General features: G+C 41.5%; 2 protein-coding genes across 30 annotated transcripts in view; one reads left to right on the forward strand and one right to left on the reverse strand.

The window, feature by feature from the left end:
* Positions 1-1215: 1215 nt before the first annotated feature.
* LOC120398736 (putative protein FAM172B) lies at positions 1216-8641 on the reverse strand. 21 transcript variants are annotated; one of them, XM_039526447.1, is made up of 5 exons: positions 5819-5927; positions 5412-5507; positions 4715-4780; positions 4268-4387; positions 1216-2461 (listed from the first exon to the last, which is right to left on the reverse strand). In XM_039526447.1, exon 5 carries the CDS (start codon positions 2450-2452, stop codon positions 1400-1402), a length of 1053 nt encoding a protein of 350 aa, XP_039382381.1. In that variant the 5' UTR covers positions 2453-2461; positions 4268-4387; positions 4715-4780; positions 5412-5507; positions 5819-5927; the 3' UTR covers positions 1216-1399. The 21 variants fall into 21 exon arrangements, with proteins under 21 accessions (XP_039382381.1, XP_039382372.1, XP_039382294.1 ...); XM_039526438.1 differs by having other exon boundaries at positions 4715-4783; XM_039526360.1 differs by lacking the exons at positions 4268-4387; positions 5819-5927 and adding an exon at positions 8613-8641 and having other exon boundaries at positions 4715-4783.
* The window catches only part of SENP7 (SUMO specific peptidase 7), an 82126-nt gene continuing 71956 nt past the window's right edge, over positions 6305-16474 (forward strand). For 4 of the 9 annotated variants that reach the window (XM_039526235.1, XM_039526241.1, XM_039526270.1 and 1 more), the window contains exons 1-3: positions 6305-6406; positions 12225-12277; positions 13140-13247. In XM_039526235.1, the coding sequence (XP_039382169.1) occupies positions 6355-6406; positions 12225-12277; positions 13140-13247 (213 nt within the window). In that variant the 5' untranslated portion in view covers positions 6305-6354. Of the gene's footprint in view, positions 6407-6533; positions 6639-7047; positions 7153-8730; positions 9057-9257; positions 9634-11679; positions 11701-12224; positions 12278-13139; positions 13248-16474 lie in introns of those variants that run through there. The other 5 variants (XM_039526257.1, XM_039526247.1, XM_039526261.1 and 2 more) reach the window with 5 other exon arrangements.

The following is a 16474-nucleotide window of genomic DNA, read 5'->3' on the forward strand; positions in this document are numbered from 1 at the left end:
GCAAACAATTGACTTTTTTTCATTTTTGTTTTAAAATAACCCTTCTATTTTGCATATTTCACCAATTACCGCCTTCCTATGTAAGTAAATAATTCTGTCTCTTATTGCTAGCAGCGAAGTGGGAATTCCTAGAAGCAGCAGCAGAGCGTGGTTAGGTGTACCATTGAGCAAAAGGATAGAGGGAAAGTATTACTCATCCTTCAGGCACAACCATACCCTCAAAAGATCCTGGCCAAAATGGAAACTGAGGCCACAACTAAACATTAACGTTCTGACATCTTTTAACGCTCAATCTTGAAAGGACTTGAGCATCCTTAACTCCCACTGATGCAAATAGGAAGCAAGAATAGCCATTTTGTTTCCATTTACTATATAAATAATGGGGGTTATTTTATTTTCCAACATGCCGAGATTCAATCAGTTTGCACAATCTGACTATGGAGGTGTAAAGAGCCCTTTCTCTGCTCCCAACCCCAGTTTGAAATGAGACTGCCGAGGAAAGGGGAGAAACAGTAATGTAATTTTTCATATATGGTCATTTTTTAATTACAGGTTGCTTTTTTTTATGCCAAGTTTCTATTTTTTTAATTCGTCCAGGTAACTACACTGCAGTATTTCCACCGCAATAATTCAGTCTGAAAAGGAGTTAAATGAGGCCAAATTAATTACTAGAGTAATCTCACTGGTTTCATTGGAGTGACACTGATAATAAATTTGGTCCACTGTATATTATGTTTAGATTATCTCATTTCTCTGACTGGAGGAAGGTGGTAATGTATGGTTCAGTGAAGAATCTTTAGATGACAGACTAGTGTCTGAAGGGCAGCAATAGAAGCCCCTGTGCTTGAGACATCCAAAACAAGACTGGAAAAAATATTGGGGAATATATAAGGAACTGCTGGGCACTGCCAGGTGAGTGGATAGGCTAATGTTAGATTTGTGGGGTCTTTAGCATTAATCTCATATGCCAAATTGCCCTTTACAGTGAAATTTACGGATTTTTTGCTGACAAAATCTACTTAGCTTAGATATGCACAAACTTCACAACATAAGCTTCCAGAATCAACACCGGTAAACTCCGGCTCACCTTAACACCGTTACTATGTACCATTTTAAAGTGCAGGAATAACAGCAGAGCTCAAGTTTAAAGCTCCCATGAATTATTTTTTTGAAATTGCAAGAATTAGCTTCCAAAAAGAAAAGACCAAACTTTTCTAATGTTTGGTGATAACTTTATTTGTTCTCCCAATTAGTTTTTCAACAACAATCAAAATCAGAAATGCAATACCACCCTTATGGCCATAAATCACTCTGCAGTGCAAGGAAACCAACATGGCAGCTTCAGTTTCAAGCTTCCATGGAGTGGTTTTAAAGAGGGAGAAGAGTCCTGAAAAATACTTCAGCATGTATTGTCTCTCTTCTTCTTTTTACTGCTCCTTGTTACAATAGGAGAACGAGATAAAGTTACTGTGTTCTTAGCTTTCAGTGTGCTCTTCAGGTACTTGAAAATGGCCTGTAAGGTGGAGGATGGTGCTAAACTGTATTTTTCGGTCCCAGCAGAGACTGTAGGACAGTCCACTTTCACAAGGGAACCTGTGGGTCTATCTAGAGGTTTACTGTTTGTTACCCATTCACGGCAATGTTTCTGTATCCATTCTTGCACTTCTGGATTATTTTTCACCTGGTGTAACGTGTGGTGCATGGAGTCAATAAGTGCCACAGAATACACTTTATTCATCACTTCCCATGTTCTCTGAATGAGCAGGTTGATGAAAACCAAGCCTCCATAGCCATGGGCAATGAAGGCCACATTCTTGGCTGCGCTCTTTGAAATAAAATTATCCCAAATGTAAATGGTGTGCTCTTCGGAGCTGCTGCTGCACCTCTTTGGGATCCACCAGGAGGAATTTACAGTGGAAGATTCTTCCTTGGTAGATAAACTTAACCACTCATCTTCCATCTTCAGATCAATGAAATTGTCATTGGGATTTAAAACAATCACTCCCCCATAGCACTGAAGGGCTGTTTTAATGAATGGTATTTGAGTTCCATGGTCCAGGCCCTCATGGATTATGGTCTTTAGCCCCCATTGACCAGCCCGAAAGACTCCACGGTCTTGTAGGAGCACGATTAGGCTTGAGGAATTAGTTAATGCTTTCTCGCTGATGAAAAAGAAACTCCTGGGTTCATCTTCTGTAGCATCTGTTGGGATGTGAACTTTCTGAAGCTTGCAGACTCTTTCCAGGAGCTCATAAACATACTGTGTTATAAGGTGCCCCAGAACTTGATAGCGTTTATGGTTACTCTCATGTGCATTTTTGTAATAATTAAAGACAAAGGGCTCATTGGTATCTAGATGCTTCAGTTCACCATTTTTGTTGAAGTCGTATTTCAGTTGTTCTGGACACTCTGAACTCTCTACTAGTTTCCTGAAGCTTAACTCCTGCTCCATTTGCAACACCTACAAATAAAACAGATGATGCCATTACAACTGTAGACTTGGTTTATTTTTTTTAAACATAACTTCTCATGCCACTGATTCTGAAATTGTGGCATATGGACTACACATGGGACACAGAATATTTGCTAGTCTTCACCAAGCTGGCTACTCCCTGCCTTCTGATTGCTAAATTACATTAAAAGAGGCTAAAAACACACTGAGTACTTTCCTAACTCTATTTTGCCACAAACAATTGCTAGAGTTGCCAAAAGGAGGTTATAGGATCAAGAATGGGAGATAAAGTGATACTCACAATCATGAATGGGAAGGGAGAAGGTCCACAAGAAAATCTGTCTTTTAAGATTGATTTGATTAATCTTTTAAAATTAAAAAAAAAACTGAGAACCCCTGTTTTAGGCAGTGTACTTTTTTGATTGCCTTCTATTGTAACTGATCAAAATTGCAGCAGCAAGAGTTTGGTATATGTTTAGGCTTTGTGTACAGCTTAACATTTTTATCCATTTTTCTATCAGTCTCCTCCCCACAACCCTTTAGTGTAGGTGGGAGAGTGAAAGCTAGCCCTTCATGCAGCTGCAATACTGCTTTGACAGGAGTTCTGTGCTAGCAGCAGGGAGGGCTGCTGGCACAGAACTCCTATAATCATAGACAGTTTCTTTTAGTGTTGTCTGTTTCTGTACAGTAATTTTAAATTTGATAAATGGTTTGACTTAAACCAGGGTACTTGAATAAAACGGTGCCTGGTGGATTGATTTAAGTCAAAGTGAGAGGTTTTTAAGAACAGGTTAGACAAACACCTGTCAAGATGCTCTAGGTCAATTGTACTCAGACTGGGGCTCGCCAGCTGCAAGTGACTTTTTAATGCATCTCCTGCTGCTCTTTGCAGCACATGATATCAAAACACATATCAAAACACTGTGTGATTTAATTATTAACCAATCTAAGTTATTAACCAATCAGGATGCTTTTACTGTGTTATTTATCAATTGTAGTTGATAAAAATAATAATACTTGGTCAGTCATTTTTCTGTGAGAGTGTGTGTGTGTATGTATATATATATATATATAGTAAATAGAACAATGACTTCACACTACTGTGGCTCTTTTGGATAATGTTGACCTCTAATTTGGCTTCTGAACTACTGATGTCTGAGTATCACTGGTCTAGGTATACTTGGTCCTGTGTCAGCATGGAGGGATGGACTAGATGACCTCTTGAAGTCTCTTTCAGTGCTACATTTCTATGATGCTATAAATCACGAATTTTAACTATGATTTCAATCAAACAGAATACCTTGATTTAAATAATTGATCTTAATTTTGTTTTGCATTTGTATTTTTTAATTATTTTCCTAAAGAAAGGTTGATTCTCATTGACTGGTGAACATTAAAACATATTGATTTGCACATAAATGTAGCCTTTACACTAAATTTGGTACTCCTTATTGCTAGTCAAATAGATTCATTATATCTGTACACATTTATTTAAGCAATTATATAGCTTAGCATACATTTATTAAGAGTCTTAACTTCTACATTTTTATTATATTTTAAAATGGTAAATTACATTTGTTATTTACTAGATTATAATTATTTTTTTACTTGTGATTTCTGTCCACCTGCAGTTGGAGGAAAATTGGAATTCAATTACAACTGCATAAAAATAGCATTTTAATTTTTTTGCATTAAATAAAACTATCTTAAATATACTGAATACATAAGGGGGGGGAAATAAGTTTATCAAAACATGTTTTGCATTTAAAACTAACTAGTTTATTAAACAAACAAGTATTAGCTTCAGATGGTCACCTAGGATTCTCCCAATCTTTGGGAAGGTCGGTGAAGAGAAGAGAATGAATATGTATTTCAGGAAGGGAAGTACACAAGGACCACAGTATGTTGGATGTAGCACTGAAGTGAGGACAATTCCTGTGGGGGAGAGAACATTTAATATAGGAGGAGCTGCATATATGGATGTCTGTTCCTCAAAGTGACATAGTGGGAGGTGGTTGAAGGCAAATGTCAGGGTAAGAAACTACACAGAGTAAGGTGATGACAGTCTGGGAAAAGGAAGAAGCTATTCACTAGCAGACTGCCACCCAACCAAAATATCCCCAAGATCATAGCCTAATAGTACACAGCTTCTCACCTCGCTTATTCTAGATACATTATTATTCTTTAAATGTCCACAAAAAAGAGAGCATTTATATGATAGCAGATTAAGTCCTGTAAATGTAACTAGGAACATATACTTACATCCACGTTTACTTTAGGGCACTGGGAAGGGCTTATGGTGATTTCATTCAGCTCTGTCTTGGGATTCTGCTGTTATGGATGAAACAGTAATATATTAATGTAAATGTACATAAATGTAGTAAATGAGTCTTTTTCCTTGTGGCTACATCTCTCCACAAGCCCCCTACCCAAAAAAATAAGTACAACTATAAAGTTTTGAAGCAATTTACAATCATTTATACCTAAGACTTTTTGATCAAAAGCAAATTATAAATTATAACCCTATTAGTTGGGAAGAGGGATTTTTTTGCAGCAGTATCATCTCCAGATTTAAAAAGCAGTGACTTCAGATGGCAATTAGTGCAGTCTCACTGTATTTGTCCCTGAGTGATAGAATTAAACTTTAAAATGGTGAAGCACTCCAGTCTGTGCTGCATCTTCTGTGGATATAAATAAATAGGAGTGCGGGATTCAGAGCTGTCAATCTGGTACCTTTTACAAATACTAAATTCATGTCAAAATATATATTCAAATGAAAAATTAACTCTCCTCCAATGTACTAAGTCTCAACTGTAAGGCCTGCTGGGCTGAGATTTTATCATCTTGGGTTTGTACAGCACCTAGCATGTTTGGAGCACTATTACTACTACTACAAAAAAAGACCAAAACAAACAACAAAAAAATACTGTCTTTTATGAGGTTTAAAATCCAAGTTTACCTCCATCCCAGCAAGACCCACTTATCTCACCACTTCTTGTAAATTTAGTTATCAGAGAAGCAAAACCTTGAATCTGAGGTTGGAGAAGTCTTCACTCTTTTAAAGAAAAGAAACCTATGTTATTTCAAGCTTTCAGCTTCACTAATTTGTTATGTACCTCCTTTGGGGGCTGTAAAAGGTGTCAGAAGTTATTGTGTCAGGTCATACAGCTGGGGTTTGAAAGTCTGCAAGTTATGATCTAAAATATCATTCTCAGACTTTGACTATACTTGACAGTGTCAAGATTAAAGCCTTTTTTACAATACCGAGTTGAGTTGCCAACACTGGTTTTCAGCAAGTACTTCCCCAGACCTGATACAAAAATGCTTTAAGTACCACTGAAGAGAGGAAAAATCTATTTTCAATACCACATCAAAGGGTGCTTGTGACTTCACTTTCTGAAACAGTGCTGAAAATATTTCTATCTCATCTGTACTAACACTAACAAAGTTCACAGTAGGAGCAATTGCTGAAAGCTATCACCAGAAATGCAATTTATTAGGTCCCAATCCTGCACACTGATCCATAAGGGGGAACACCTGTGTCTCCAAACAGCCCCAGTGGCTTTAATAGAGCTCCACACAGAAGCAGGTATCTGCACTTACCAATCCTACTGGAGGATCAGATAAATAAGACTTTATGAATTCAAGTACAATTAAGATCTGATTCCAACCTCATTACAACCTCTCTTGATCTTGACCAGGATCAGGGATTCAGTCTCAACGGGGCAAGATGTGAGAATTTTTGATAGCTGTTGTATATTTAGGTGTGTGTTTGCTTGATCAATTCCCCATGTTGTTTCAATTCCCTATACTGGAGGACTTCTTCTTGATACCACCTGCCTCCTCAGCCCACATTTCAGTAAAATTAAATAACAATTAGTTGCTTTTATAGGGAAACTTGTATGAAAGTGGAAGGCCCAACAGTTAGCCTGAGGACAGAGAGCAAATTTAAGGGTATGTGGGGTGTTTTTTGAAATCCAGTCAAAACAAAATTTTTATTTCTTTGGTGGGTTGGTAACAGTGGGGATTAAAATGAAAAGAGGATTAGATTCTGAAGGAAATAGGGTAGTTAATTGAAGGACACGGGAACAGAGAATGGGGCCATTGCTGTGACACTAAAGAAAGACCAGTGAGACAGGAGTAAAGCCGAGCTTGCGGGGAAACAACGATGGGGTACAGGAGCAATGTGAGGAGGTGGTATTCAGTGGGTGGTGTGAGAGGGAAAAGGGCATGATCTGGGGGGGCCACCAGGTGCTGAGAAAGGACGGTATTTGGTGGGGCTGTAGGGTGATGGGAGGAGGTGGAATCTGGTGGAGCTAGGGTCTGGGGTGAGCCCCGGCGTTTCGTGGGAGCTGGGAGGAGACGGTATCCGGTGGGGCTGTGGAGAGGGTCCGGGGAACAAGAGGTTGTTGGTGGTGGGGGGCTGTAGGGCAGTGAGCGAGCGGGATCCGATGGGGGTGTTTGTGGGGCGATGTTGCAGGGTCCCACAACCGAGGGCAGCGGGTCTCTGTGAGGACCCTGCACGCACCGACCCGGGAGGGGGCAGCAGCGGCGGCGGCTACTGGGTGGGGGCGGTGGCAGGCCCGGGCCCCGGCCCGGAAGTAGCCGGGGAGGCTGCGCAGGCGCCGGCGGAGGGGACCCGGGGGAGCTGTGGCGGCGGCGGCGGCGAGCGGAGCTGGGAGGCGGCGCGGCCCGGCCGGGTGAGCTGGGGGGACCCCTAACCGCGGGGGGCAGCGCGGGGCCAGGCCACGGGTCATTAGCCCGCTGCTGCCTCCAGCCCAGCCTCCCCCCGGGGACCCTGGCGCCATTCCAGGGCCGATCCCCCCCCGGCTTTGGGGCAGAGACGCGGTCCCTGGAGGGGGCGGCAGGGCCGGGGGGGTGAGAGCCCTGTGAGCCCCTCCCTGTCCGCCGCAACCGCCCCGGGTTGTCTTGCCCATGGCGGGTTTAAAGCGCACCGTGGGGGGCGGGGTCCCGGGGGCTGGGCTGGAGCCTTCCCCCCACGGGCACGGGCTTTTCTGTGCCGCGGAGGGGGGGGGGGGGTTAGGCGTTTACTTCATAGCAGCAAAGCGAAAGCCTTGTCTGCAGGCCCCAGCTGTGATGCATCGGCTACCCCAGTGCTGTGGGGCCAGGGGCGCAACCCGCCCAGTGTGGTCGCAGTGACACGCTATAAACGTGCTGGGGGATGAGCTGCCCTGGTATCAGGTGCTTTAACACCGGGAGAACCGCGTCCGCCCGCGTGAGGGTGGTGCTAATAGAGGTGTGCTAGTTAAACACCAGCTCACACCTCTAAGGGACATGGTTATACTGGTATAAGAGCCAGGCTCTCATGAATCCGGGAGCAAGGGCTCAGTGTATGGTGAAAGCTGGCAACTCTGCTAAGCCTTTCTGTGATGCTGAGCTACCGTCCCTCCCGCCCATGGGTGCCTCGCAAATGTGTGCATTAATCCTTGTGACATCACTGTGAGAGAAGGAAGTTTTATTATTCCCACTTCACAGATGGGATTGGGGAGCCAGTGGGGGGTAGCGGGGAAAGGAAGGTCAGACAGATCTGACAAGGAACCAGGGTCTGGGGGAAGAACTTGGAGAGGCTGTAGGGTGACCAGGTGTCCTGATTTTTGGGTCCTTTTCTTATATATGCTCCTATTACACCCCCCGCCCTGATTTTTCACATTTGCTGTCTGGTCAACGTAAGTGGCTGGGCAAAGAGACTGGGTCAGGGGTAGCAATGAAACTGGACCAAGAGCCTGAGGAGGGAGACTAGGACTGGGAGACAGTGGGGTGGGAGAAAATGGGGGGTAAATCAAGGCCAGGTGGGAAGGAGAGAGATGTATCAGATAGGGAAGGGAACTGGGTTGGCAGGACAAAGAAACTTTCACTAGGACTACAAACTTTGAGGACTGGAAAGTGAAATTGCCTAGGTTTGTTTCTGACTGGAAATCCCCTCTTTTGACGATTTTATAGTTCCTTTCTTAGCACTGGGCTCAGAGTGTAAATAGGCATCCTTTGTGAATCATACAATACTCAATTTATATATATAGCCGGTCAGATAAACATCATTTGCCTGAAAGAAACTTGTTTGTTACCTGGTGACAAGTCACAATTCTCAAGAACATAATTTTCAGTATATATACATAACTCCTTACATATTATCCATACATACATTTTGCAAGGATTGTGACGACCAGTGTGACACAGGCTGTTAGTAGAGACCTTCTGTGACGCACATTGACAAACTAGTATGAAGATGCCAGATCTTTGTGTACCCTTTGCCCTCAGACAGTTGGCATCAGGAGGTCCCTGGGTCACAATGATTTAATGGTTAAGACAGTTCAATGCTGCCTTGGGAAACTGAATTCTATCCCTGGCTCTGTCTAAGAGTCCTTATGTGATTCTGGGAAAGTCACTGAAACCAAGCATTTCACAAGTATTCCTGAGGGCATTCTGCACCAAAAAATTAAAAATTCTGTGCACAATATTTTAAAATTGTGCAAAATACCACACGTTTTATTTGTCAAATAAATGTGGAGGCTCCAGCGTGGCACAGGGGAGCACAGGCCACTGGCTGTATAGAGGTGGGAGATCGCGGGAGGACATGGACTCAGCGGTAAGGCTGCACACAACCCTGACATAGCGCAAGGACTGGGTCCGCCTCAGAAACACCCCAGTGCCCTTCCCCTCCGTGCCAGGTGCACCAGGTCTGAGCAGGCAGGCTCAGCAAGGCAGGATCCAAGTGTGGAGAGGCTTAGTGTAGGGGGATCCAGGTGTGGGTTGCGAGGGTTCTGTGTGGGACAGTCTGGGTGTGGGTGGCTCAGTGGCGGATCTGGGTGCAGGGGGGATCTGGATACAAGGGTAATGGGACTCTACAGGGGAGTCCAGGTGAAGGTGGTTAGGACTCAGCAGTGGGGTGTCTGGGTGTTGTGGGGATAGCAAAGAGGAGGGAGCAAGAAATCTGCAGGGGACATAAACTCTGTGCATGCGCATTGGTGCAGAATTCCCTCAGGAGTACTTTATCTCACGATATGTGTGTTCATCTTTTTTTGGGTGCCCGACTTGAGACTGGGGTCTGATTTGCAGGAGTGCTGAGCAGTCACAGCTGCAGCTGAAGTCAATGGGAACAGTATTTTGAACATACAAAGTGTTATATTGCAAAGTACTCTGAAAAATTGTCTCTCTAAGGCCAGGTAGGTACTAAAAAGTTAGGTTGACCCAGCTACATTCTTCAGGGGTGTGAAAAATTCATGCTGCTGAGCAACTTAGCCAAGTCAACTTAGCCATTGGTGTAGCCAGCACTAGGTCGATAGAATTGTTCTGCCAACCTTGCTACTGCCTCTTGGGGAGTTGGATTAACTACAGTGACGGGAGAACTCCTCCTGTCACTCTAGTGAGAGTATACGCTGAAGCACTATAGCTGTCTTCTAGTGAAGACATAGCCTGATTCGGCACCTATAATTAATGGATATTTTTTACCTTAATCTCTCAGTGCCTCTGTTCCCCATCTGTGGAATGGGGATAATACTGCTCCATCAAACAGGGGTGTTGTGAAAATAAGGTTTGTGAAGCACTCAGATGCTGTTGTTGTGACTTCTATAGAAAAGCCCATGAGAAAATTAATAATTCTATCTTCAGAGTAGGGTCTGAATAGTGAGCAGTAAATAAGGCATGGGCTGGCCACATTGAATAGTGAGGAGAAAACAAAATATTGAATAGAGGGCCATCAATTTTGTGCACTGAGTCAGGTATCCTGTGGAAATCATGTAATTAAAGACTGTATCATAAAGAATATGCATAAAAGGACATTTCTTAACTTTTGAATGCTTAACTTTGCAACTTTAATAATGTTCTTTTAACATCATTTTTGTGTATGTAATATCAGTGTAGATCAGTGTAGGTTAGATTCCTTATTGACAAGCTGAATTAGCAGAAGCCACTCTTAAACTGAAATGAGAATGTGGTTTATCTAAGTTTAAAAGCACTTAAATTGGTGCAAGTTTGTGTGTAGACAAAGTCTTGCAGTGAGTTTGGGTGAGAATTAGAGTTTCAGTGCAGTGCCTCAACTACAAAGCAGTGCTCCTCTATTAGTTCCCATTTCAGCAAGGTACATAAGCCTGTGCCTAACTTTAAGCCTGTGTAGGCCCGATGGGAGTATTCACATTCTTAAAGTTAGGTATGTATCTAAGTATCTTGCTGTTCTGGGATTTTAGGCATGAGTTTTCCCAATATGTTCATGGTCTAATTCTTCAATTTGTGCAGCAGCTCAATAAATTAAGCAAAAATATTTCTATTAGTGAGGAACTCAATACCCTTTAAAAACATAAAAGTCTGTTTCACATATTGCCTCTATAATACTTTACATCCCCCCAAGGGTTTTAGATGCACTAATCTTTGCAGTCCCTCCCATTTTGTATCTGGTGCAACTGAGGTATACAGATTAAGTGACTTTTTCCAAGACCAAACAGTAGATATCAGAGTGGGCATTAAAGTTGTAGAGCTACTATTCTTATTTTTAGTCTACTAGGCCACATTGTCCTCGCAAGGAAAACATGAGCAACAATAACAACAATCAATTAGAAAATTCTTAGATTGTAATACCCTTCTAAAAGACGGAAAGATGGAATATGAAAGGTCTCAATAGACTTATAGTGCAATTAATTTATTAAGTAGAACTGGGTCTTAACTAAACTCACTTCTCATAGAGAGGAATTCATATTATAGTTCTAGTGAGCAGAGTAGTTTCCCCATCAATTAGAACTGCCATTTGCCAGACAAACTCACATTAAAAAAAAAGCCGGTTAGATGAGGAGAATTTTTTGGTGGGGAGGCTTCATGCTGGATATAAGTCATTAAGGTGTCGTATAGGAGATGTGTAGAATATGTATAAAAGAATAATTTCCCACTGAGTTCAGTGAGGTCTCAAGCTATATTCTTCCCTATGAGGAAGAGTTTTGTAGAAGTTCTTTCTGGCAGAAATTCTTGAGTTACAATCTTAGTTCTGTCACTCAACTCCCTCATAGTCTGGGGTAGGTTGCTTTCTGTGCCTCATTTTCACAGTCAGTAAAATGGGGTTAATCAGGACTCAAAGGCTTATGAAATCTCCTTCTCTGGCTACAAGGTATATAACAGGAGATGCCTTGCTGTCTGGGCCCAAATGCTGGTGAGAACTCCAGTTCCCAACGAGCTGCTAGAATTCCTGCTTGGGCACAGTCCTTGAACCCTGCCTGAGTGGTGCTCTGTGTCTCGTATCTGCCTTGGTTAGTAGGTGTCTAGAAAGGAGAAAGAGCTTTCTCTCTGTTAGTCCTCCCAGAGCTTCTTTCAGCATATAGGTGTCTGCAATGATTAAGTGCAGTGCCTGTTTCTTCTGTTGCTCAAAACAATTGCATGCAACAGCAGAATGATACACCTGACTTTGATCAGTTTCAGAGCTGCAGAATAGCAGCTATCAAAATAAGTCTTTGAACTTGAGAAGGCTCTAAGCTGCAGCAGTGGTGAGCACTTAGGAAAACTGCACTGAATAAATTTACATTAGCAATTCTAAAGACTAGAAACTTGTATTTAACGAAATCTCAGGTTCTGGAGAAGTTAATATAATTGACTTTCCCCCACCTAGTGGGCAGGGAAAGTTTTAAACTCATTAGAGGCAAGTAGGTTATTTTAAGTCCTAGGAATGCTTACCTCCATCTGTCCCAAGGGTGTTGAAAGAATTAATTGGTTAATGTTTATAAACGCTGAACAAGTAAAGTACAAATTACTAAGTTGATTTTGTATCTGTTTACAGTAGCGACAGTTATGGAAGGAAATGGAAAAACTTCTGCATCAAGTCATGTGAAAGTAAGTTTTGTATTGTTTATAAGAAAGTTCTGCAGCCCTGGCATTATGTACTTGCAAAAATTCCAGAAATTGCAAATATACTGTATATACTTGTTCATAAGCCAAATATTTTTGGTAAAAAAGTGATGCATCAAAGAGTGGGGGTCGGCTTATAAACTGGTCTACACTAAAATTTGATGATTTTAAACTCCATGGAATCATTGAATTGAATATCTAATACATTTTCGTTTTTTTACTTGGAGTGTCTGGAGGCATGGAGCCCCTCAGCTCCCTGTGGCAGTGGTTTCCAGCCAATGGTCCTTTATGATATGTAGATGTTGGTTGTCAACTCAGAAGTATTGTTTTGGGGTTTTATTGTTCTTGAGAGGGGATTTTAAAAACTTCTTCTTTTGAGAAAATGTAGGTTGATTTCTTCGAAAGTTGTATTCTTTCTGTTTTCTCTTTATCCTTCCATGAAACTGGCATGCTAAGATTAGAATTGGATGTAAGTGAATCAGAAAAGAAGAGAAAGTTACAAGTGGAGGGTGGATCTATTTTTATCCTGAAGGCATATGCACGGAGTAATTAATGAATTTAACTCAGGATTTTTTGTTTGTTTGTTTTTGTCTCCACTTCCCCCTGCCCAGTCTATTAAGATTTAAAATTAATTTTCTAGTGTGATAGGAAAGACAAACCAGGAATAGGGAACCATAAATACTACCTTCAGATTCAAGTTACAGTCAGTATTTCTCTTTTTCCATGTTCTTAACTTGGCCTAAGGGGTGAGACGGGTGAAAATACATGATTTCACAGTGCTAGGGGAGAGCTGAATCATTTAATTTTAACTGATAATTAATGTAAAACTAACATTCTCTACTTCCAGTTTCGCATACCAAAGAAGAAACCAAACACAAAGTCAGAGGATGTCCACGTTCAGTCCCCTTTGTCAAGGCTCACAGACTCCCACCAATGGGACTGCCCTTTACAAGAGGTAAGTAGAAGCTACTTAAAATCTGTTTTATTTGAAACTTTTCAAAATGAAACATGTTAGGAACACATTATACATTTCTTGTTTGTTCTGAAATTGAGCACTGTTTTCCATCTATCAAAACAAGGTCTCAGCTGCAGGAGTGTGGGTGGGGCGGGGCTGTCATTAACGAGACAGAGGCTCAGGTTGCAGTATGAGGACCTGATTGCAATATTGCCAGCCCCACATGTTCAAAACTCATGAGCCTGGCTTGAAACAACCCCCCCCTCCCCCTGAGATTATCTTAAAAATAATTTTTTTTAAAAATATACATTTGGGGTTCATTTTGTCTTCTGGTTTCTGAGTTTTCAGGTTAAACCAGAGGTTCCCAAACTTTCACAACCTGTGAACCCCTTTCATTAAAAATGTCAAGTCTCGCGAACCCCCTCCTAAAAATGAATATTTCCAGGGATTTTCTCCTTTACCTGAGCATAAATTATAAAAGCATCGATCTTGGAAATATAAAATTTGTTTTTATGACATGCTTATTACACACTATTTATTATTAATTATTATGTATAATTACAGTATTTTTATTACATTATGAAAATTGTAACACTTTTCTAAGATCTCACTTTTGTAGCTTGTATCTCTTTGAATAAACCTGTTATAAGACAAGGCTCCTATTTTTCATCCAGGAGTATCAGATGTGAAACAGCATGAAGGTATTTAAGAAGTCAACTCAAAGAGTTCCTCATACACAAGCATTCGGGTCTCAAGCAGTCTAAGCAAACAATGCACGTTACAACAAAGCTTAAACTTGTTCTTCATAATAATTTAAAAAACAATACTAGCTGCCTATTTAATTTAAAAAACAGCAAAAAATATCCACCTTCCTTTTCATTTCTTCTAAGGAGTCTTGAAGTTTAAATCTCCTCGGTGTAATAGATATGGTTGCTTTGATCTGCTTAGCTCTTAGAAGTCCAGGGGCTGCTGGCCCAGTGCTGCTCGGAGTCCCTAGGGACAGCTCTGTCCATCATTAGGGAATTTTTTCCTACAACAACCCCCTGTAACATTTTGCAAACCTCCATGGGTTCACGAACCCCAGTTTGGGAACCACTGAGTTGTGAAGCTTTTCTCTGCAACCATGTGGATTAGAAACTTTAAAAAAAAAAAAAAAGGAAAACTGAGATTCTGGACTCCCAGAGATGGGACGTAAAGAAAAACATGAAATAGTGTGAGCCTTAAGATAAAATTGTGAGAGATGGCAGCATTGTAATTTTGATATTAAGACTCATGCATGCCTAGACAGTCTTCTTTTGCTGAAAAGATTCCTTATTAAAGACTGTCTTAATCTTCTCCGTCATTTGTAGAAACAAATAATTACCAAGTAATTTACTTTTAAAATTCATTAAATGAGATATAAAGATGCTTGATGTCAGGAGTGTGTTGTGGTGCTATTAAGTAGTATTTTAACTCAGCACTGAAACGTCATTTCTGATCATGCCCACAGTATGCTAGCTGCTGTGCAAACAGAAATGATGGCATAGGCTCTGCCCCAAAGAGCTTAGGCTGAAGCTTTCAAAAGAACATAAAGGACTTTTGAGCACAAGTCCCATTGAAAGTCACTGCTCCTGAATCCATTAGGTGCTTGGAAAGGGCAGTTTTTTACACTCTTAAAGACAACACAGATGGAGGGGAAGGCACAGGGGAACATACAGTTTAGGTGATCAGGTGGTGACTGTCTATTTCCTAACAAAGTATGCTAAATCTGGGGCGGGGGTTTGGTTTGGTGCAAAATACAGATTCTCTTCAAGTGACCTACAATCTTATAGAATCAGCTGCTTGGCTTTTTATAAGCTTCATGTCAGAAGAGTATGTTCAGGAAGGATCTGTCTATGAAGAGGTTTAGTATTCCCCACTTGCTGAATGTACTAAACCTAACCTTCTAATTGCTAACATGTTTATCTATGTAGCAGTTAAAAATAAATCTTGAAGAGCCTCTCCTCCCTCTTTCATCTTTGTTCCTGTGTGTAACTGGGATCAGAGTGCTCGGAAGCAACAGGCTTTTCACTAGTAAACTGCCTTATTACTCTGTGGTACAATCTTATCAGCGTCCTTGGCTCCTTGAGCTCTGTACTTACTATGTAATTTTGAGTGCTACTGAGTCTGAGGTTGCAGTATATACACCTCTACCCCAATAGAACGCTGTCCTCGGGAGCCAAAAAATCTTACTGCGTTATAGGTGAAACCGTGTTATATCGAACTTGCTTTGATCTGCCAGAGCGCACAGCCCGCCCTGCCCCGAGCGCTGCTTTACCACATTATATCAGAATTCGTGTTATATCGGGTCGTGTTATATCGGGGTAGAGATGTATACACTTATGGACTAATTTTTAAACATCACTGCTCTGTCAGTTTGTTGTTCTTGTATGTATTTATGGCTTCTGGATCCCCATTATCTTCAGCTCTGTTGCTGTTGGCATAACCTCTGCATTTACTTGCTCCTAGGTTTTGACATCCTTGTTACCCCTGTGCATAACATCATTCAGTACTTTTCTCTGGGGAGCTTCAACACTGCTCAGAAGCTAGGAATAAGGCATGTGATTCTCCAGCTACCTCCCTCTCTCACGGCTCCACTTCCCAATACCCTCACAGTTATTGTGGAAAGTAACTGTAGCAAGACTTGCTCTGTCATTGCAATTTGAGTGTTGGATTATTTCCTTCTTGATGTCCATCTAGCTCCACCTTTAAGAAACACCTCTGCTTCTAATCTGGACAGCTCTTAGCTTTCTGCAGCTTCCCTATGCTCCTTTCAGCCTATACATCTGAGAGCTTCATTCTGGGCCTTGCAGTCACTTGGGTGTTTGCTCCCTTTAATAATAACACTGTTTAACCTTAAGGGAGTGCAATGCACAAGATGACTTCAAAATGTTTTACAAAGCTGTGTAAATATCAACCCATTCTACAGATAGAAATGGAGGTGCATTTGTAAAATGGGTTGTCTAAGATCACACGGCAGGTCACAGTGCGGGAGCTGGGAATAGAACTCAAGTCTCTTGACCTTCAGTCTAGTGCTCCAGCCACTGAATCACTCTAAAGCACACTAATTCACAGCCTCTGCTGCATGACTATCATATTTTGCATTATTAGTCATCAACTGAATTGAACCTTAAGTTATGTTAAGACTTAAGTCAGAAGCATGACAGCTGTGGTAGCCAACATCACCTCTCTTCCTGCTAGGGAGATTG

This window comes from Mauremys reevesii, linkage group 1 (assembly GCF_016161935.1).
Source record: "Mauremys reevesii isolate NIE-2019 linkage group 1, ASM1616193v1, whole genome shotgun sequence".
In the NCBI taxonomy this organism is placed as follows: Eukaryota; Metazoa; Chordata; order Testudines; family Geoemydidae; genus Mauremys; species Mauremys reevesii.

Bases quoted from the DNA above. Each gene is read 5' to 3' on its own strand.
- LOC120398736 (XM_039526360.1), bottom strand. The intron at 2,462-4,714 runs GTAAGTATATGT...TTTTATTTGTAG, and splicing joins GCCCTAAAGTAAACGTGGAT to GTGTTGCAAATGGAGCAGGA.